The sequence below is a fragment of the Pelecanus crispus genome, chromosome 21, assembly GCF_030463565.1.
Source record: "Pelecanus crispus isolate bPelCri1 chromosome 21, bPelCri1.pri, whole genome shotgun sequence".
NCBI lineage: Eukaryota > Metazoa > Chordata > Aves > Pelecaniformes > Pelecanidae > Pelecanus > Pelecanus crispus.
Genome location: NC_134663.1, coordinates 3,764,974 through 3,788,570, shown reverse-complemented (window position 1 = coordinate 3,788,570; position 23,597 = coordinate 3,764,974). Strand labels below are relative to the sequence as shown.

The following is a 23,597-nucleotide window of genomic DNA, read 5'->3' as shown; positions in this document are numbered from 1 at the left end:
GCTGGGGGGGGCAGGCAAGGAACATGCTCAGGAGCAAACCCATGTCCAGACAACACAGTTGTATTTGCAAAAGGCTATCGAGCCCACAACCAAAATGCCAACTAAGTGCATTTCTGTCTACACATACAGTCTCCACAAGCTTATGCTTACAACAGTTTCCTAAACAAGGTCAGAATCTGGCATTGCTAGAAGAGAAAGGAAATTGATTTAAACCTCAGACCACTGGCTTCCTGTCTCCATCTATAGTAGGAAATTCAAAGTCTCCAGTACACATGACTCCAAGACACCTGTGGTGGCATTACAGAAAACAGAGATGACAAACAGTGGCAAGTCAAGCACTCTGAAAACAGATGTGTCATACACTAACGTGAACTGATTGGTCCATGCTCCCTGCCACTTAAAAATGACATAAACTTGCTCTGCAGTTTGATTTTTGTGAAAAGAGTTAAGGCATTCACATTAAAAATTACTATGAGCATTGGGAGTTAAAGCATTCACATTAAAAATTAGTCTGACCTTTGGGAAAGAACTTTTACACCTTAAATTGCTTTAAAACTGTGATGCACCCTAGAACTGGTGAAGCAACACCTGTACCGCAATTACTGTAACCACTGGGCTATACCTGACTGCAGAGCTTTTACTTCTGCTCACCAAATCTGACACTGCATTCTATAATTCCTTTTATGCAAACTTCATTGTAAACCTACAGAAGAAAAAAAAAAAAACTATAGGGCTAGTATATGTTAGCCGAAAACAACTTGAACTGGTGCCTTGAAACCATTTCATCTGATGAGAGAATTAAGTAGTTTTGGTTTTGTTTTTTTAACCCCAAATTAGTTATTAATAAAGCACTTCAAAAATTGCTATGAAAAATCCTCTCATATTAAACTCATAACAACAGCAGATAGAATAATGTTCTCTCTATATAAACAGATGCAAAGCTGTTTGGTTGTTTGGTTTCTGGATAGAAATCATTAACCTTCATCACCTTGATTAATTACTTTCTATTTTTAAACCTTAAGACAAGACATTACCACAGTTCCTTTCCAAACACATGTATAGGAAACCAACAGGCAAATCCCCTTCTACTAGGTGAAAGAGAATAAATTGACCACAGCAGTATCTTTAGTTCACAGGAAGCTGCAAACCAACAGAGTTCCCCGTACCCTGTCTTGCCCCCCAGCTAGACATCGTCTACTTGGGAAAACGGAGCAAGGAGCAGTCAGTCTAATCGCACTCAGAGAAGCGGGAACCTAAATGCATTTACAACAGATCAGTCCAGATGCTAACACCACGAAAAACTACTGCTGACTTGGCTGCCCGCACTTAGGCACTGCATATTTAACTAATAAAGTTAACCTCCAGCACTAGTTCATGTAAAAAACATGAAACACTGGTTGGAGCCCTATGGGTACAGTTTCCAAGTCTTCTGGGAGCTGCCTTCACGTACGTATTATGAGAACCTCTGAGGGTGGATTTTACACATACACCTAAGCTGATCTATCCTGTGATCCTTCCCATCCTGGAATTGGGGGGTGAAGGGGTGGCGTGTGTGAAGCTTCTACAGTCCTCCGCAACTCTGGAAGACCACCCCATCCAAATAATTCTACCTGCAAGTTACTGCAAAGCGGAGACGTTACCAGTTCAAGACAAAGCCATTTTTCAACTCAGCACAAGATAGATCAGCCTGAAAATACCTCAAACTCAATAATAAGGGATTATTTAATACCTGACAAGATTCCCTTGAGTCTCTAAAGGCATCCTCTGCCTTGAAACCACAAACAGCATTGTTCTGGACTTTTACAATACCCTACAAAAGGCAACTGAACCTCAAGGTGGTCTGAAGAACCACCCAGATATTTTTAATTCAGTTTCTAGTCTTTGCAAGAGGCCTCTATGTTTTAACTTGAGGAACAAACCTGGTTAGGAAAGCAACAACCAAGACAATTCCCCTCTTTACATCTTCATCACATAGGTTTAGGGTTTTTCCCCCAAATACCCTAAAGAATCTATTCAAACAAATGGGATTCTACCTTATTTATCAGTACTGCAAGCATACTTCAAAAGACTAACAGATACCCGTACATACACAGGGAACATTCTACTAGGGGAAAAAAGTGGATGATGAGCATTTAGTTTAAATCTCTTAATACACATGCTTCCCCAAACTCAAGTATTCCTTAAAATATGACAGGAAGTGCCTATTTGCTTTTCCTATTCACACTAATTCAGGTCTATTGTTGGCTGAAACAAAGGTCTTTCAACCTGCATCACCCGTTCCCAGGACATTTGACACCGGTTTATTAATATCATAAACATAAGAGGCATAAGTGGCAGAAATCCAGACCCACTCCTCATACCCGTCTTAAATAACCTTAGAAAGGCGGGTGAATAATCTCACAGGTTGTGGAACTACAGCATTTATTCACAACTAGGAACAAGCAATTAAAGGTCACAGCTTCTCCTTGAGCCTGTTCTTTGCAGCCACTGCAATACTATATAATTATGGGGGCGGGGGAAGCTCAAGTCTGTCCACAAGCTTTCCTCTCTCCAACCAGCAGAATTGTTCTGCTTTTAAACAGAAAGGTAATCAACAGCAAAACCAACATTTCAGCATTTTTAAATACCAGCCAGCTGTTCAATGTGAAAGCTATCGTGGGGTTCAGTTTTCTGAACATCAAAAAACTCAGCTGCTGAGAGCTTCCAACCTGTGAAGCTTAAATCTATTTTCAGGTGGGGAAAGGGGAAAAGAAGAGTGGCCATCCTACTGATGAGGTGTCACACCTAGTTTTGCATCAATCCCCTTTTGATTGCAATGAAAACTCCTCTTCACTCAAGGTTAGGATCATTAAAAAAAAAAAGATTGCGAACAGTAGTTTCCAGCCTCTGGATAACATCACCTTCAGAGACTATGCACCCCTAAATTAAGTTGCTATCTATCACTCCGTCAGAAAAGATGCTTTTGATATGAAATATAAACAAAAAGAACAGAAACATGAAGTAAAGATACTACCTAAGCAACACCTGTGTTGAAAAACCTAAATGCATTATAATTCTTAACTTTCTCCTTTTGAAAGCATCATCTATTAAATAAAAAGTCATCTGACATTTGAGATACCTGGCCTAGGTATGTTTGTGCCCCACTCCTGCCACAGCATGCATCAGTTACACTTAACCTGGAAAAATTAAGTGTCCCTGTTTAGATGCAAATAAAGAAGCCCAAACCTTAGGCTTCAGTCAAGTGCCGCAGGATTCTGAGCACCAACCAAGCCTCTAACAGCCCAGAACAGTCATACATAACCAAGCCTTCCCCGAGTGGTTTAAATACAAAAACTGAAAACAAATGCCTGTTCTTTGGTGCTACAGCAACAAACCTCTACCTAAACCCAACTTTTCTTTTAACCCCTAAGTGAAGTCTTGGCTAAAATGTAAGCCCAGTAGAATGTGAAGCCTGTGGTTTGCTTGAAGGGGGAAACTGGCAGTGCCAGTGTTATCTGCCTCTACAGTTTATACTAGAGAGGAAGAGTTTTAAGTATTACTGCAGACATAGTGATAATTGACTAAATGACACAAGGAAGAAAAAGAGCTTCCTCCCCTTTCAAACATCTACTCTTACAGGGATTGTGCCTTTCAACCATGCATTATCCCTTTAAACAAAGTAATTGTACTAAGCAGTACGATACACAATCCACACTAGTGATATTTCCATTACAGAAACACTGTTCAGCCAGCAAAACCTACGCTGATTTATGAAAGGTCTTCCTGGACAAAGATGACAGAAGGGTTAAGTTGTATTTGTATTGTGTAGAATTTAGTTGGGGAGTTACTTGTAATTTTTGTCCTTTGTACAATCGCATACAGATCATACAGCCCTAATCATAGGGGAACAACATTAACTCTAGCAGGAACTAACTTCATGCCCACAATTCCTTCATGTAACATCCCCTCAGGTGCCTGAACGTTCTGTCACTATCACGCACAAAACTGAGAGACTTACTGAGCAATACAAGGAGAATTGAGACAAAAAGGCTTGCAAATACAGATACGATTATTTCTGCTCTAACAGGGCATTTGTCTAGCCTTAGCACTCTGGTACGTTACTTGTTCCAACATATTTTCTGCCTGCAGAGTTTTATTTTACAACGTGTTGTTGATAAAGCTACAGCAGAGCTGTTCCTACATACCTAATTTCCAAGAAAGTAACATCTCAATTTTAGTGCTGCTGAGGACAAAAATTCAGGTTTACTGATTTTCCAGAATAAACTTTATGCTGGAACAGAGAAATTAAATAGCCTCTATTCTGATGAGAACAGCACTGCCATTTCTGATGTCTCTGAAAACATTCCTGCTGACCTGCAGATAAAGGACATCCTATTAACCATATGCAGGGTGAAGATTCAGGAAAGCAGAACTCCATCTCAAGCCACTGCTCTCTGGAAAACCTGCATTCTTAGAGCTGAGTGGCAGTACTACACGCTCACTAGGCTCCTTCAGGATTTATAGATAATGCTTACAGAAGTGCTCCATATTTCTTGTAAGACACACTATGAAATTCCAGTTATACATAGTATGAGTATTCCCCGAAATGCATTAAAAGAATTGGATTAAGTTTTATTCAAGACAAGCTTTATTTCTTCTCACTGTGATAAACATGTTAGCAACGTATCTATTTTCCAAAAACAGGCTAAGTACCCCTTGTAGCAGAAGTGCTTTGCTGTCTTGCCTAGCTATTTTATTTATACTTCCATTTTCTTAGGGAACTGTTCTCAATATGCCTAGGAGGAATGAAAAAGAATGTTCGGGGGGTGGGGAGATCAAGCAGCTCAGAAATAGGCCTTAAAAAAGAAAAAAGTGTCAACAGTTAAGCTGTTCTTCCCACTAAGATACATCCAGTTAATAGCACAAAGTTACTGCCTTGTATGGGTATCAGGGCTCATTTCCATTCAAGACCAGTGTGCATTCCCCACACAGAAATTTTAGGTATTCCTTCACCAAAAGCGATTTTAGACATTATGAAAAAAGTTATTCAAGACTATGATTAGCTAAGCTCTCAAATATACGCTTCGGAGACTGCAGGATCTCCACAGATGAAGGTTTTCTAATAAATGTCCAACAGGAGTAATAGGTATAATTGAAAGATCTGCATTTAGAGAACATACTAACAAGCTCCCAAGGTCCTGTGAGCCCTATCCTCTGTGATACCACCCTCATTCTGTTGTGACAGCTGATAAACACGTTCGTTTGATAACCAGGGGCTAGGAAGGACACTGAAGAACCTACCACTGAGAGCATGGATTTCACAAATGCCAAAGTTACTTCCATGCTGTTTGATTCCCTTTAAAAGGGGATTTCTGCTTCGTTAAAAAAATATTTAGTAGCAACAAGACTAGCAGAAAATCAGCCCTGTGCACTAGGCAAACCACAGAAGTATTTACTCACCTCTTCTTCTAATTCACAGAATGTTTACAAAGCTTCTCAAGACTACAAATTACCTTACTCAAGATAGCTTACACCAGTTGTAACTGAACATATCTACACAGAAGTTGCCCCTGTATTACTTATTCAAGAGGATGTTCACCTACATAGCACTGAAAAACCCACACTACAAAACTAGCTGGGTATTAATTCATGTAACCAAACATCCAAGCAGTAAAAATTTTAAAAGGATGCTTTAATTTGGATGTCTGTTCATTGAAAGAATAAATCGTTTCTATTTCAAGTTGCATGTACTTGAACCATTACCTGATGCCTAAAGTTATTACCTAATGACTTTTATTAAAACAAAAAAAACCTTTGATACTAAAAGGAAAACATACCTGCTTCTGCTTATGTTTGTTCATTTTTATTATCCTTTTTTTTCCCCCCTATGCTCAAGCCAGGTGATTCATGAGTCCTCAAAACTAATTTGCATCAGTAACTATTTACTTCTCAATTCCTGCTGGCAGCCCCCCCCCCCCCAACCTATAGAAACATTCCTCACATCCTCCACAGTATCTGCACCGAAGCACACACTAATAACACAGGCTAAATAGTCCCTTCAGAAGACCTTACTTTAGATCTTTTCAGGGGCTTGTTTGTGTTCCAAAGTAGCACAGAGCTATTTATGGAAAAATCTCTGCTGGAATCACAGCCAGAATTTCAATAGGCTGCACAGCACAGAAAAGCCAGTGGTTAGTTTTCTGTTTGCAAATAACAATATATTTGGAAATAACATACTGTGCTATTGTTTTGCATGTACATAACAGAAGCCTTTAGGCAATGCCTTTCTTGATTTGTCACCAAGAACGCTACAAGACTAAGAGCACTCGAATATCTTGATTTTTCTTTTTGCTGAAGCCCTTCCAAAACATACACTGCAAGTTAAAAATCAGTAGCAGTATTTTAGAAAAATATCATAGCTTGGCAATGCCTTTCAAAACCAGCTACTAGAATTCTGTGACTTGGTGTGCATTTCTGCTGTAGATATAAAAAAAAAAACCTCCTAGAAACTATCATGCTGTTTCAGACTCCTCTCATACATTCTTTGACCAAAGCTTTTATTTCGGGTGCAAAAGCTAAGGCCAAGTATTTCCAAGGTTTTTAATCTTTGCATGTAGAATGCAAGAGACTACTGTACCTCAGACGACGTGTAAAGTGCCTCCTTCTAAGGAAGGAAAATGAAAGCAAAAAATCACTCTTACCTACCATAAGGCAAAGGACAGAAGGAGGGAGGGAGGGAGGCACACTCACTAGATGAATTTCAGGCAGCTTGCCGGAGAGCACAGCGCCTGTGAAGGTCACAAGTACAACTGAAGTTTCCAGCAGAGATGAATACACAGCTCTGACTACATTAAGTGACCGGGGAATAAAAATTTCTGATTACTTCACTCACTATGTGCATTCACTCCTTTTATCAGTTCATTTTAATACTTAATGCATTTTTTAGTGGCACTTGGAACCTGAGAAAATAGTATTTCCTTTCCCAGTTGCCTCTTCTTTTTTTCCCCCCACTTGGCAAGTATTTTCCTCTGTTTCTATTCTGGCCCAAGCATACATGCCTCAGCTTCTTAAAAAAAAAAAAAAATTATTAAACAGAGGCCATCACTAGTTTCTGGCCTGGACTTCCAGAGATTCTTAACACTCACTTCTCTAAATGCTGTAAAATGGTATCTACAAATTTTGACAACTCTGTAAGGCAGATGCTTATATTTATAATACATCTTAAAAATACACAGAGGGTCTACTAATCTGAGCAAAATACTGACCTTTATTTTTAAGTTAATTATTTTACATCTTTCACTTTCTCTGTCTATAGATTAGGACCTTTTCTTTGGATTTTGGACAAGTTGTATAACACCAGAAAACAAGACAGAGAGTATTTAGTAGTATTACCATCCTGCAAGGATCTCAAAGTTCCTTGCAATGAATTCTAAAAGTTTTGGAACTGCATTTTGGGGGACAGGCACACTAGTCTTACAGATAGGGAAAACAAAGCATGGAAGGGTTAAAATGACTTAGTGACCTTCCAGATGAAACAACTCTGGATGAGTACTTTCAGTTATCTCCATTTCTAGCCTTCCTTTTCGTCAATTCCCCCCCCCCCCAATAATTACATTTAAATCTAAACTTTAAACTTGGTAAAAAGAAAAAAATTAGTAACAGCTCTGTAAGAAACTTGAGCCTCAGTCAAAAGACACTGGTTAGAAAGAACATGAATTGGAAGGTACCGAACGACTTGCAGTTGCATCTTACATAATTGTAAAACTTCTGGAAAAATAATTTCAACGTATACATAAACGAGCTTACAAGACCAAAGAGAGCTGTGTACACCAGCTTCTCCTGATGACTTCTTCAAAATGATAGCAACCAGCAAGAGGGCAAGGTTAAGCCAGAAGTGCTCCTACACGGGTTCAATCACTCGGTCATGCCATTTTTTCTAACATGCACGCTTAATAACCCTTGCACAGGAACACTGAGCAACAGAACAGAGAGATGACCTAGTAGCACAGTTGTAGGCAGCAATTTAGAACATACTTCCCTGACTTTCAGAAACACCAGAAAGATGACAATGCTACCGAAACAAGTAGATGTCTGTTACTCCCAGGTTTGGTATGAGCTGCTGCTTCAGGTCAAATCAGGGAAAAGAATCCACAAGCTCCAGGTAGCCAACAACCTGATGTGCAGAATCTCCAAGTGGGGTTTGTTTGGTTTTTGCATTTTGGTCATTTTTTTGTTAAGTGGTCTCTGTCTTCCCACTGCACTTTCCTTTAAGGCATCTAAATATTGTCAGCGACAAAATTGCTGGGTTAAGCATAGCATGTGTTCTGCCCCAGTAACAGAACTGGGATGTTACCAGCCCCCGCCACCTTCAAGAGCAGGTTATCACTTCCAAAACGGTCTGGAGCAAAATTAAAGATCCTGGATACTTCTTGAAAACAGGAAGAAAAAAAAAGAAAGATTCAGCCAAAACAAACAAACAAAAAACCAAAACATGAAGCTGTGATAAGATCAGACTGAGAAAACACAGAAGGACTATATAGAAAGTTAAAATTTTGGCGAAAAAGCCATTGCCGCCAGTTCCATATTCCACTAAAATAGCTTATGAATGCTTTGCTATTACCTCTATAAAGCAGTGCCATTTTCTCACTGCTAGAGTATATAATGAACAAGTTTGCAGGCTTCAGCTTCAATTGCCGTTTGTTCACATCGATCTTTTAGAAGAGGTGTCCTCAAACATGAATCTCAATTCACCAAAAGTAGAGTTTTCCACATGAAAGCGAGTCTATGAACAAGCACACATCAACCGTAAGCGTGAAAAGGCTGAGGAAGAGGCTTAGCAAGATGTTCGCAATCCCACAGTTTCACATGTTGCCTTAAAGCCATTATCGTATCTCCAAGAGCAGCAATCCATCCTTTCACCTCTCGTCTCCCATTCCTGCAGCACCACTACCTATTCCAACACAAACGTTTGTTACAGTTTGACAAGTCAGTCTGGGGAAGCCAACTCAGGAGAAAGTTCATCTGATGGCAGATAATCCCAGACGTGATTTTCACTCAGGTCAGCTTCCCCAGCCATCACTGCAGCTAAGCCAACATGCCGGTCAGCTGGTCAAGGCCCAAGGAAGGGCCACCGCTTTCAGAAGCGGCAGCCACCTGAAGCGACAACGAACCTACAGGCAAGTCAGGATGCAATTTGAATTCTAATTCCTCTTTCCATACCAAGGCCACACTTCACTCCAAAACAAGCTGAACACAACAACTCCTAAAAGATAATCCAAGATTTTATTTTTTTAAATTATCTCCAATATGTCTACAAATGAGTCCTTACACAACGCACCAAGAACAATACCTGAGAAGTTAGGGCTTTGTTATGTGATCCCATCGGAAAAAAGTCCAGGAACTCCCAAACAAGTGTCTTTGAGAACCACTATGTATTTATTAGAGTTGAAGCTAAAGATTTATTTCAGTATGTAGCTCTTGTCTGCTGGAATTACTTTAAAATTGTAAGTTATTTGAAAAAAAAACAAGTCCTTCGGCCCACGTTTATAAGCACTATACACAAACACACACAGGTCATAATTTTTGCAAATCATCTTCTAGCCACCTACTAAACAGGAAAAAGGCCAGCTGAAATCACTACTTTTAAGAATCAAAGAACAGTCCCTGGAATACTTTTTATATTCATCAGGGAAAAAGGAAAATACAGCTACTAGCATTTAACAGACAAGAATATATTAGAAATCATTCCAAATTTTAAATAAGCAGCTATAGTCTGAAGTCTCAATGACCTTAACTGTTCCTCAATATATGCAATTATCTTTTCTCAACTTCTCAAAAACGTGGAGTGCCAACTGTGTGTGTTTGGAGATCACATTATTCCCAGAGCATTAATTTAAGAACTGCAATTGAAAATGCAAAGAGAAACATTTCCACACAAAATGCATTCTATGTACCTGAGAAATCAATCTTTCTTACAACTCTTTTAAACCCTATTTTCCTGACCCTAAAATTTTCTTCCAAAATCAGATGCAAGCATAACTGCCTAAGGGGTCTAACATGTGACCTAAATGCACTGGTTTTCTTAATGGTGCTATCACTTGTGGATCACTGAGAGGAAAATACATTTTTATAAAGAATGACTGACCAAATTAATAATTTCCCCTCCAGTGCTTAACAAAAGCATGGTAAGTTAGAAGAGAGAAGCTTGCAGCCACTCCTGCTTCTGTAACCGAATTGCAGTCATGCACAGAAGCCTCAAATAATTATTTTCAGTAATATTATCAACTTACAATAGCAACACACTACCTGATGTCTCGTTAGCCAGCATCTTAATCTTAAAAGCAAATGTAACAAACCAAAGCCTTCCAGTCGCAGGAAAGAAGGCAGGAGCACCATCATGTAGCACTACCTCCTGCCCAGAGCAACCTCCGAAAGCAGTCCTGTTCGGGGAGCCAGAAAGCGAGCAACAGTACATTCAATAAAGGAAGTGCTGCTATACACAATCATTAACGAGGGCACATACACAAAGTATCAATACTTTACCTCTTAAGACAAGACACCTTTGTAGGCTTCCCGCGCTTTCAGGCAGGCTCATGTAACAGCACAAGAGAATGACGCCCTTTCTATTTCCAGCTTACTTGCATACTAACCCTACAGAAGCAGCAGTTAGCTAGTGCATGCTTTAAGAGCATAACTGAGCTACAGAGCAATATAAAAAGTTATAATTACATATATTCCACTCAACTTTAAAATCTAGAAAACTGTCCAGATGTAGTTATTTTGACTATAAGACCCACTGCTGCTTCTTGAAAGAGATTATTATTCTAAACTGGTTTGGATCAAGTATCACACTTCCTGTATTTCCTTTTATTTTCATAGAAACGTGGTAATTGTTGTCTCTATTCACATTCACAACATTAAGTGCCTTCCTATGCCAGGACCTTCCATTAATTTCAATAATTTTCATTTCAATCATTTTTTTAAGAAGGGTAAACCTCCATTTCACATAACTACTGAACACTGACTTATTCTGCAGAACTTTTCACTCCATACTAAAAATACTGTAGACATAGTTTCGGTAGTGCATATTACAGAGCATTGAAAATACAAAAAAAGGTCTGGAAAATACCCTTAAGGCAGTTATAAAAGCATCTTATACTAATGAAATTGCTTTGGGAGCACAGTGTTTCCTAAAGAGGAAAGAACAAATGGTAGCCTTAATTTGGTACCATCAGTAATTGATCTTTTTACTAGAGGAGGTACAGTACATAGATTTAATTGTATGCACACTTAGACAGCATCTAAAACAAAGAAGGCCTAATGCTACAGCATCTAAATGAGAGACAATACATTAGTTTAGGTGAAGGCAAAACCCCAAACAAGGGATCAATTTTTCAAATCATATTAAAAGTGATAAGACGTGATAAGAGAAGATTATCATTTGTCAGATTAGCTTCTTAAAGTGCTTTACAGTAAAGCAATCAGGAGGTAATTCATCTCCCAATTAAGCGGTATTCTTTTCTAGAACAACTTCCAAGAAACTAAACCATACTAACACAGCTCTGTTTACTAACAGAGCTAGTAACAACGCTAAACAAATGTCATTTCCACATACTGCTCATGTGGATACTGAAAGAAGAAAACCTGTTCCACATGTACTGGTTTTGCTGCAGAAAAATGTCAAAAAGATTATTTACAACACAGTGATAAATGACATTGTGTGTGTCCCTGCATGTGTGTTTGTACATGTGTGCGTGATACCCAATTTCAAAAAAATCTAGAACTGTCATACTGCACAGCAGTCTGACAACTGGCTTATACCTACCTAGATCCAGGCTGCTACCAAATGGGGTAGTTCTGCATTCTCCACTTGTTTTCACCACCCCTTCTTTACACCTCAAGCATTTGCACATCCACACAGCCTTAAATTCACAATCCGATTTGACTGCAATGTAACCCAGTAAAAATCTACAGGCCCATTTGTTTTCAGTAGCAGCACAGACTTGGACCAACTTCAGTCTTTACACCTAGAAGATGATCACCAGTGACGCAGGATCTCTGTCAAGCATTAGCGCCCTATAGCAAAGCTGCAACTATTTTATTTGGCCAGTATTTTAGTTCAGCCTCTGAAGATTACTGTTACAGTATTGGTAGTAGACATATTCTATCGCTGACCTTCGGACAGCACATGTTCAAAGTATGTATCTTGAACAGCAAAGGTTTGAAGTCCTTTTTATCAGTTGATTTTACCATTGGTAGTAGCACAGCACTACGAGACCAGGATCTTGCGCTGACTGCACATAAAGTCCTATAAAGAGACCAGCCCTCTTCCAGAGTTCCTTGTGTTCCTTTGAGCCACTTGACCACTCTCCACACTATGCTGGCACAAGCGCACACACAGCACTGAGAACCAGATCATAGTTCAGTTCAGCTGAAAATTAATCCACTCAAAACCATCATTTTAAGTAGTTTTCAGCTGGATCAGCTTCCCAAACAAGTTCATTGTGCAGTTACATGAACACTTGTGCCAGCAAAATGGGAAGGAGTGCCTCTTTAAGCAGAAATGCTGCCAAACGTGTAGCCATGGCCTAAATAGGCAAGTCAGAAGAGAACAGAAAGAAGGAAGGGAAAAAAAAAGGGGAAAAAAAAAAAGGCAGACAGTACAGCTAGGAACACCCAGCTCTTAACTCTTACTTCAGCACTGCATCTACTAGGAAGGAGTTTTAGTCTTCATTTTAGTTCTCCCAAACCACATTCTATGAAGCTACAGCTACCACAGAAACCCATTTCTAGGGTAGAAATACCCAAACCAGAATCCTTTAGGTAGCACCTTTAAAATTAAAAGCTATGAAGTTTCACAAAACTGATCAAGAGCTGTAATCCACCAGGATTGCCACTGATAGCCAAGTTGCATTCGTTTGTACTGCTGAAGTCTTGACAGCTTGATCACTACAACCGCCGTATTTACGACACAAAAAACCCACTCCTTTTTCCAACTGGTTTTTAATTTAAGCAAAAAAAATTCCAATAACAGCAAAGCATCACAGAAGTTACAGAACAATACTGGTCAGCATGACTGACAAGCTGAAGTGCCCCAGCTACCAAACCCATGTCAAGAGAGAGTACTGAATAACTTCTAGGGAGCTCAACAGCCACTTACTATTCAGCTGTTTGCTAAATGCTCTTTGTTTTGGGGGACTTCACCCTTTAAATGCACCCTTTACTCCATCTAGACCAGCAGTTCCTTGAACACAGTAGCCTATTTCTCTCTCTAGATACAGCCAGCCATTCTACAAATGGCTGAAGATAAAAGAGCTCAAATACAGAAGCAGACTTCAGCATACAGAATAGAACTATAACCACAGGTCTTTTCATTTGTCTACAGCGTATTTCAAACCACCCCTTAAAAACAAACCTATTACTAGTCCTTGCTCCTTCTAACTGATATTACCTTATGAGCATACAGAACATAACCACAGCTCTCAAAACCCCAAATTAAGCTCCCTCCCACAACCATACCCCAATCTTTCTTCAATATTATCGCAACCTCTCACACCTTTGCTGCTTTGAGAGTTTTTCCTCCCCTCCTATTCCACCAATTCCCATTAAAAAGCCTGTCAGTGACTTCTGTAATAATGCCAGTGTTTCTCTTCTGTGACTCCTGCCCGCAAACGCAGATCAGCAGAAGCCCTTCCTCCCAACTGATCCCAGCAACAACATCCCTCCATCGACAAGGGTGAGGCCCCTGTTAACTGTCGGTAAGGCTACAGAACCAGATGTGCCACCAGGAGTAACAGCCTGGTAGGACAAAGCTAACCAACTTTCTGAAGGAGGCTCAGCAGCTCTAACCCACTATTACAGATCCATGTTACTTGACAAAGAGAAAGCTTTCTGATAAGGCAAGAGAAGATGGTGAACTCCAGATGGTCGTAAACTGCTTTTTACAGCAGTCCTCATTCCTGGCTACAATTTTGCTTACTCCGAGGTAACTATTTTCGTGCATTGAAGACAAACTACCATTACTGAAGCAACAACAGTTCCCATAGCTGCTCTGCAATTCTGAAGTCTGCCAAAAATAAACGTGAAACTACACTTGAAAGATATAACATACCTCGAATCAAATACAGAAAGCATTCCTGAACAAGAGAAGAGTCAAATCTTGTTTATATCTCTGACCACACACACGAGCTGGCCAGGGACAGAAATATAAGATACTTCATCTGTTCATCATCTGCACAAACTGAAACAGGCTACAGCAATGTTTTGGCTATAAACAAGGAAACACGAAACAAGTCACAGATTAGTAACAAAGCAGCACTGAATGGTCAAGCATCAGACTTTAAAATGAAGTCAGTAATCAGCACCCACAGCAGACGCTCCAGTACTTCCTTCAGAGACAATTCAGGCATGAAATAGTTAAACAACGTGTCAAAGATGAGTGGTAATCACTCAGGGTTAGAGCTTAGGACTTAAGTTCCTGGCTTGTAGCCTTCGACCCAGACTATCAGACTTTTACATATCTTTGGATTACACTTGAAAGAACATTTAGATACAGCAGCTTGACTCTTTTCCTTCTGCCAAGTAATTAAACAAATTTGACTTAATTTGTTCTGAAGTACAAACTCATTCCATTAAGCAAGTGTCTAGTTTTCAGAGACAGTTTAAACTCACAGTTCTTAGTTGCTTCCAACTGGAGCTGCCATTATGCCACATCTTGGAGAACGTAACAGCAGAAAAGTAAAAGCAAGTACCAAGACATTGAAGCTGCTGCAAAAAATCTTTGTAATCCTTTTCTATAATCATTCCCACAAAGGAAACTTCCCATGGTAATGTCTGCTCTCAAGTATTTCTGGACAGTTCAGTCTTACTTGCACTGAAACACTGATGGCACAAAATAAAAAAAATCCATGCACTACAGATGCTTTTGATAACCTGATCATCCAACCTATCAAGGACAATGACTCTGTTCTCCACTGGAGAAGGCCCGTCTAATCTAATGTCCTGGCTCTGGATCCTCCAGAGTACACGGAGCAAGTTGAGCACAGATACGTTGCAGGACTGAGCACAAGCAAGACAAACACAAAATCAAGGGAAGAAAGCTTCTGTTGAGCAAAGGCCCAGCTACTTGAGAAGCAGAGGCACCACAAGCTACAACACCCTTGCCCTGATGCAACGGACTGCTAAAATCACAAAAAGGCAAGCTTTTGCCATCAGTTAAAATTAAGGACCCCAATTCTAATGAAGCTGACACTCAGATTTCAGTTTATAACCTGATTTCTCTGTTTAACTTTGTGATCTGATAGGGCCAGGCCACAGCTTACAACCAAGGATAAATTCCATACATACCAAGAGAGGAGAGGCTGGCTCTCTGCTCCTCGCACATCCATATTCCTCCAGTTAGGAAAGCTTTGCCACAGCAGAATGACACAGGCAGGCCCCAGAGATCATCTCATTGCCATCTTCTTTCCTCAAGCTTTAGTAACAGCCTTCCCCCCTTCTTTCCCTTCCACCCTTGTTAGCTCTAAAAGGAACACTGTCACATCCATCTATCATGCAGTGCTTAGAAAGCCAGAAAATTAAAAACTGTATGTATCAGAGTTCATGTTTCAGCCATCAAAGCCACCAAATATTGACTGTGTAATAGACAGCCATTCTAGCCTAAGTATCTAAAGAATTATAGGTTATACGTATTACGTGAAGGTTACAAGGTCAGCTCTGACCTCAAATCTACTGGAAGCTACGTACTAGCATTCTTAGCAAGCTTTTAAAGTTGCTGCTACTACTGCTGTATTAAAAGTATTACTCTCCATTGGCCTGTTTTATAGGCAACATTGTAGAGACACCACTGGTTTTGCATTCTACTGATTAATGCAATTAAATGGATGCAGTTTTCTTGGTTAGCACTTCTATTAGTTTAGTTTAAGCTAGCTCCAATATAAATATTGCAGTATTGTATTATGAACAGGAAGAAAACAGAAAATGAAACCTCCCATTTCTTTCAGGTTTGTTTTCTTCACTTTGTTTTTAGTGAAGTTTCAGCATTCCACAACAACGGTTCATTTTGAAAATGTGAGCTCTAAAGCCATTCAAAAACCAAAACTCCAACCCCTAGGTACTACCCTACAGAAATTGGCACTGTCCTCGGTCACAGGCAGGATTGGAGTCCCTACTTGTTAGCTTGCAGACCACAGTGGTTAAACAATCATTTAAGTTTCAGACAGCAAGATTTTCTTTAGCTTTCGCCATGGTGCCTGCCACAAAACAGCAGACAGAAAGACGAGACTTAGAGCCACTGTCAACCTGTCCTTGGCTATTCCAAAGGAGGACCAGAAGCATGCAAAGCTGCTGTTCCAATTTTCGCAAGAACCACACAAGGCTCCGTTTCATTGAAGTGAACCTTAAAGACATAAGTATAGCTAATAAAAGGAAAAATGTGACCACCTCAATACATTATTAACCCTTCTAATACTATCACAGGGAGACATTATGAAGCCTAACAAGAACTCAAAGGATCGCATGGAAACTAAACTTGCACTTTGATTAGACAGCTGGCTTTCAAAAAATCCCAACATTAATTGTGGGAGCCAAATATACAAGAAGAGGAGAGAACTTCAGCTCAAGAAATTAATCACAACCACGTATACCACCAACCCTGGGACCTCACTCCGGGATCTGGGCATTTAAACTTCACGATGTCTTGCAGCGTATCGAGGCTCTGGGCTTTGTACCTTAAGGCTCATCCTAAGTCAGTTACAGCTGACAATGAAACCAAACTTCTCTTTGCTCTTTGGGTTGCAAAATCTGAGGGCTACATCTCCCATAAAAATAAAAAATGGACATTCGCACCATTCTTTGGAAACCATCCTAACCGGCTTGCTGAAACTGAAGCTAGTTAATTCACTTACAGTGAAGGCTTCCCTGAACTCCACCCACTATGACTCCAGCAGTACACAGTACAGCTGCTAACCTGCCAGGAAGCATAAGGCGAGCAAGTCATCTTTCGTAACATGAAGTACAATACTTCAGAACAGCTAAGGAAGTTAAGGACAGACTATTTCCTGATTTCTGCATTTCCAAATCCCTGTAAAAGCCACTTTTCCATATGTATCTCTCTCTATACACATATATATAAAGCTCATTACTACTATATGCATGTCAACCTGTCTATTTTAATGAAGAACTATTTGCAAGCACTTGCCACACAACCACTTCTTCAATATTTGTACTTAATTAAGGATTCGGCTTGATGTGTAATTAAAATAAAGGTTACAGAATTTAAACTTTCTGGGGAAAAAATTATACTACATTTAACAGTAGGTTTGAGTTCAAGCTTTAAAAATATATTTCCTGAAGAATTTAAAATTAAACTTTAAAGAAATTGTTACAGCTTTCTTGTTTCCAAAAGCCATCTTTCTGCTTGTAAACAACAGGAGTCTTTGAAAGCCCACTGTTTGCCACACACTGCAGCTAATAAATAGAAACAAGTCGCTTATGTTTATACTGATTTTTTTGGCCTTTGGAAGTTAATTTGAACTACATGTCAAATGGGAAAAGTATGGAAACTGTAGTTACCACTTTTCTAAATACAGTACTAACCTTACAAGTAAGTCAGAGCATCCAAGATATGCAAAAAAAAGAAAAAAAACCCTAGGAATTACCTAAGTGACAAGGCCAACTGCTTGCAAAAGAAAAATTTTAACTCATGATCTTGCAGGCTGTGTTGTGCAACAGGACTTTATGGCCAAAGAAAAGTAGAAGTCAGTGGGACTTTCCCCAAAAAAGATCAGATGAAATTTTGCTCTCCAGCACAGCGCCTGAGCAGCACAGAGAAAGTGCGTTTCCTCTAGAAATCCCCAGCCCAAGTAAAAGAAAGTAACAAGTACATTTTTTGCAGTCACAATCCAAGGCAGCCATCTTAGTATAAGATGACATTTGTCACTGCCAGCTTAGAAAAGTTTTAGGCAATTTCCAGTATTATTTCAAACACAAACCTCTTAATAAGTAAGCATGCACAAATAGATTTCTTCCTCTTCTGGTTAATAGAAGCTAGAAAGATTGGGAAAATTACTTGATCTTTATCTAGTATTTAGACCTTCAAAGAGTACAAACATTAATTAATTCTCACAACACCTCCCTGTGGAACGCAAGTATCACATTCCCCATTCTGCAGATTAGGAAAAAAACACAAATCAAAAGCTGAGTGACAGGAAAACCTAACAATCTTGGAAAACAAATCCAGCAAAATATGTAAGAAACCTGAATCCAACCCTTCTTAGAAGTGTGCAGAACAGTACTCTCAAACCACAGTTTAATCCTGAATCCGGGTATCTGAATGCACATTAAATGTCTCTCTGCTTTCCTCAAGTTGCATACAGCAACACTGAGATATTTTAGTAAGGCTGCTTTCCCATCGCCCTACCTAAGGAGTAGTTAAAAAGTCAGAAAACATTCAGTAAAAAATACTGCTCTTACCTTCTGCTACATCGTCATCTACAGCGCCTTTCACCTGAGAAAAACACCACTGAATGTCATTTCCTCCTCCAGCTCCTAAAAAACACAAGCAAAAAAAATGAGGCCCCCCACAGCAACACAAAGAGCACACAATAGTTACCAAGTGAAAATTTCAGACAACATGGTACACGCCTACTTCCTCAGCAATGCCGTCGGCACAATTACAAATTGCCCCTCCCCACCTTTTTCCTTTACAGATATTGTTTTTGTCATTAGTGGTTTGCCAGCGTTCAATGCAACGTTTGTCAAAAACAGTGCAAGCACAAGCAGTAACCCTGATAAAAGCCTCTATCACCAAAAGCTCACTGGACTAAGGAACATTGCTAGTGCTAACTTTAACTGCGCATTTGAAATGAGAGCGCATGAACATCTTATTTGACACAAAGCTTCTTCCTACTTAAAAGTCAGAACCCCCTACAAACACACACACACAAACAAGTCCAACAGTAACTGCCAGAAAAAGCTGATCACTGCTGGAAAATTTCAATCTGTCCCCATATCAGCCAAGCATGCTATTCATTTCCTTGCTTTACAAAAACGTTGAACTGAACCTACATACTAAAGGCTAAAGAAAAAAAATTTTACCACAATTTTAGAGTTTCTTCGCAGAAGTAACGAAAGCAATTATCAGCCTTAAAAAAGCAGCAAATCCGAGCAGAAAAGCAAACAAGCAATCTGATGTTAACAAGTTCTACTACCATAGAAAACGGATCGAAGAGAAAACTTCAGGAACATTACTGCCTCGGCGGAAGGCAGTGATTCATTTGAACCCTGCCACCAAAACACACAAAAAAAATCACCACCCATTTCTTTTGCATTTTATTCTGAGCAAATCACTGCAGGGCTGAGTACATACAGGAAGAGACTGAAATGGGCTTGCCTCTTTTTTTTTTTTTTAAAGCCACTGTCAAAATGGAACTTTTCCTCACCACAATTCAAACAGGCTGAGCAACAGATGGCTTTTACGCATTAATCCAGAGGTCTGCTATCGCTTTTGGAGTAACAGAGAATACAGAAGGGATTCCTTCCCTCTCCTACACTAAGTTAAGAGAGGGAAAAAAAGTCAAAGACATGGAAATCCGAAGCCCCAAAATAATCTTTCCCAAAAAACCCAAGTGTCTCAGAATGTTAAGAGAAGTGCTGGACTACAATCAGAGTCCAGTTTGCATTTTTTGCTTGCCTTAATTTCTTTTCTGAACTATTACAGACGTGCAAGCTACGTAACCTGACAAGGTGAAGGCAAATACAAGCATCCATCTATGCAAGAGACGTCAAAATGCTTTTTGCAGATACGCTGGAAAGGTCTGCCACAGACATCTCTCTACCATTCCCCAAAACCCGTACAACCCATTTTCTGGCCTCTCTCCCACCTCTTCATTTGGCATTTAGCAGCTGGCACCATGGAAGCATTTAAAGGGGACAGCTTGTAAGAAAAATCACTGCTCTTTCTACTTCAGGCTAAAATTCTATTTTTCATACAATTTACTTGAACCAAGTTGGCACTTTTTTCTCCGCCCCCCCCCCCCCCCCGACTAAAACAAAAAGAGGAGGGTGGAGCATGGGCGTATGGTGTAGAGGAAAAAAGCGAAGCACAAACCTAACACAGCCTCTCACGCTTGCTCCTCCAAACGCAAAGCGCTGAAGAGAGGATTCATTTGCAGAGGAGGGGGATGAATGTATTTCCAAATGAAGAAATTGCAAGGAGAAGTAAGACGGAAGAGGTACCTTATGCATACACACTTCTAGCCCTCCAAGAGCACTTTAGGATGCAAAATGGGGAGCAAGCACAGGAAGGAATGAGAAAACAAACACAGAAAGACCTGTATTATTTAATTACATCCTATACCCAATTTTACTCTCATTTGCAGACGCTTAAAAGCTGCACCCTACAGAAGGGTGCAATTGTACTCTTGACACAAGCACGTCTGCGCCCTACACCACCTCTCCGTGCACAGCAGCGCTTCTCAGCACCGTCCTCGCTAACTCCACCTGAGAAATAAATGCAACCCACAAGCACGTTTACGAATGCAAAAAGCCTGTAGGGGGGAAAAAAAAAAAAGAAAAAAGGCGAAAGACCCACCCTGTCTGCAAGCCTCCTGCACACTCAACTTCAAAATACACCGCTTCCCCCACCGAGGCCCCTCCACCTTGCTTCTTTCATGGGGTTTTTTTTTGGGGGGGGGCGATAAGGAGGGAAAGGAAGAAAGGGTGGGTGGGAGGCAAGCGCGATTTCCCAGGAGGGGGGGGGGGGGGAAGGCGCAGGCGAGGCGGCCGGGAGCGGGGCCGGGGAGCGGGGCCGGCGGTGGGCACGGCGGAGGCAGGCTGCGGGCAGCCGCGGCGGGCGGGCGGGGGGCGGAGGCGGCGCTGCCCGCTGCCCCGCGGGGCTGCCCCGCCGCCCGGCCCGCAGGCCGCTGCCGCGGCCTCACCTGCGCCCCCCGCCCGGCGGCGGCGGCAGGGGCCGGTGCCCCGCGGGGCAGCCTGCCCTTACCTGCCATGTTGGGCCGGCGAGAGCGGCGGCGGCGGGTCGGGCGGTCTCGGCGCTGCGCGGCGGGGCCGCCGGTGCCGGGCGGGGGGCGGCGGCGGGGGGCGGATGGCGGCGGATGGCGGCGGGGGTGCGGCCGGCTCCGCTCCTGGGGCTGCCCCCGCTCCGCGCCTGGCTCCGGCCCCCCCGCAAAGCCTCCACTTTCAAAATGGCGCCGGCCGAGCTGGGGGTGACGTCACCCGGCGGGGGGGCGGCGCTCCGGAGCGGGCGGGGCGGGGCGGCGCGGCGCGGCGGGTCCCTCGCCGCCCCCCGTAGGGCCGGGCGGGGCGGGCGGCATGGCGGGCGCGGGGCGGCCGCAGCCCGGGGCCGCCCGCGGGGCCTCGGCCGCCCGCCCCCTCCCCCGGGCCGCCCGCGGGGCCCCGGCCGCCCGCCCGCCCCCTCCCCGGGGCCGCCCGCCCCCTCCGCGCTTGGGCTGGCGGCGGCCGCAGCGCCGGGCCCTTCCCGGGGGCGCGTCCCCCGCAGGGAAAGCTGCCCCCGAGGGCCCAGGCACCTCGTCCCCTGCCTGCCCGGCAGGACGCTTTGCAGGCTCGCCCTTTATTTACCCCTTCGCTGCTTGTGGCGTGCTTTGGTGTGGGGTTTTCCCTTCCCTCCTCTCCCTCGCTCTGTCTCCTGCCGTTTCCTCCTGCGGCAGTCCCCCGCCGGAGCCACGTAACCTGTTGGATGCCCCTCTCCCACCCTCGCATGCTTTCCGCAGGTCCGCAGGCTTGGCCTCTTCTTTCACCAGAGAACCCAGTGGTCTTTGGCATCCTCACTGCTGCTCCCTGCGCGCACCCAGCCCTGCCTCTGAGCCACTCCAGCCTTCGCCACCTTTCACACTGACAGCCAGCAAGATCTACAAAGACAGACTCCCGGCCGAGCCCGGCTTGGCACAACTCTGCCGGCTCAGAAAGGATGAAGGCTCCTTTCTCGCTCGCTGGGTCCCAGTTAAAGTCTCAGCTGTAGTTAACATAGAATCATCGAATCGTTTAGGTTGGAAAAGACCTTTAAGATCATCCAGTCCAACCATTAACCTACACTACCAAGTCCACACTAAACCAATCAAGGGTAGACTAGACTAAACCATGTCCCCAAGTGCCACCTCTGCCCATTTTTTGAATGCTTCCAGGGATGGGGACTCCCCCACCTCTCTGGGCAGCCTGGCCCAATGCTTGACCACCCTTTCTGTGAAGAAATTTTTCCTAATATCCAATCTAAACCTCCCCTGGTGCAGCTTGAGCCCATTTCCTCTCGTCCTATCGCTAACTACTTGGCAGAAGAGCCCAGCACCCCCTCCCTGCCCCCTCCTGTCAGGTAGTTGTAGGGAGCGATCAGGTCTCCCCTCAGCCTCCTCTTCTCCAGGCTGAACACCCCCAGCTCCCCCAGCCGCTCCCCACCAAGCCCTGTGCTCCAGACCCTGACCCAGCTCTGCTGCCCTTCTCTGGACATACAGGACTTGGAAAACGGATTCAGTACAGTCTATTTAAGATCTTGTGAAAGTCATCCATTTCCCTTCACAGATGTTTGTGCAAACGTTTTCTTTCTTCTCAAGCTAGGTAGAGCTTGCTAATCCAGATTTCACTTTGAGATTCATGAGCTCATGCTGCAAACCCAAGCACTACCACAAAGTCGCAATGTGCCTTGAAACAAGTCTCCTAAGTCATCACGTACGCTAATTCTGCATTTCCAGCTCAAAACACCGAAGAGGCTGCTTTTCTTAAACGAAACACCGTTCAACTCCTAGTCAAGTACAGCACAGAACGCAGAGCTGTGGGAACTGAACACCTCTAAACACACACACAAACGCAGTCAGGCTCCCAATGTTTGAGAGTAAACACCAGAAACCCACAACTGGCCCAGATTATAGGCTAATTTGGACAAACGCGGCTTTATCTCTCTGTCCCTGATAAGGATGGCACGTGCAAATAAAATAATTTTTGGAAACAACAATAAAGTAAAGTTTGAAAGCACACTCAACACATACAGGGCATTCTGAAGAACTGCAACTCACCTAAGCTTGGAAATATCTGGAACCGAGTATTTTGCTTAGTCCATTTTGAGAGCAATCCAAAAATCTAAAACCAAACACACCGTAAGTTTGAAAACATTCACAATCAAGACAGGCTCTTTTTGGATCACTACAGCGTTAACACCCTTCTCAACACCCAGGTCCATGTATCCCACAGCTCAAGAACAAATTCACTCAATTCTATAAATTTGTGGCCATGTTTAGTCGATACTAAATTTGGAATGAAAGCTGGCATTCCTCTTTTGTCAGGATTCTTTAAAAACATCCTTTTCAACCCTAAGCAGAATCATCCTGCAACCATTTATCAGGAAAATTTGCAAATAAATTCCAATTCATCCATTGCCTTCTGCACAATCACTGCAGAATTTGGCCCTCATAGTAGAATGAGCATTGTTTCAAGAACTTCTGTTGCTTAAAAAAAAGACCTGCAATTAGCTCTGTAATATAAATTAATGAAGCTTTAGTACATACCTTATAATTAAAACAAAATCCCTCTTAGAAAAGATTTAATATCATGATACCAGAAGGATGGATCATAATTCCAAGATTTCAGGTTTTTGT

General features: G+C 42.2%; 1 protein-coding gene across 3 annotated transcripts in view; it reads right to left on the bottom strand.

Moving 5' to 3' along the window:
- Nucleotides 1-21,007, bottom strand: part of PPP2R2A (protein phosphatase 2 regulatory subunit Balpha) — a 40,301-nt gene extending 19,294 nt beyond the window's left edge. The window contains exons 1-2 of one of the 3 annotated variants that reach the window (XM_075724220.1): nt 20,978-21,007; nt 18,451-18,525 (exon numbers count right to left, since the gene is read on the bottom strand). In XM_075724220.1, coding sequence (XP_075580335.1) covers nt 18,451-18,525; nt 20,978-20,984 — 82 coding nt within the window. In that variant the 5' untranslated portion in view covers nt 20,985-21,007. Of the gene's footprint in view, nt 1-18,450; nt 18,526-19,187; nt 19,297-20,977 lie in introns of those variants that run through there. The other 2 variants (XM_009489974.2, XM_075724221.1) reach the window with 2 other exon arrangements.
- Nucleotides 21,008-23,597: the final 2,590 nt, after the last annotated feature.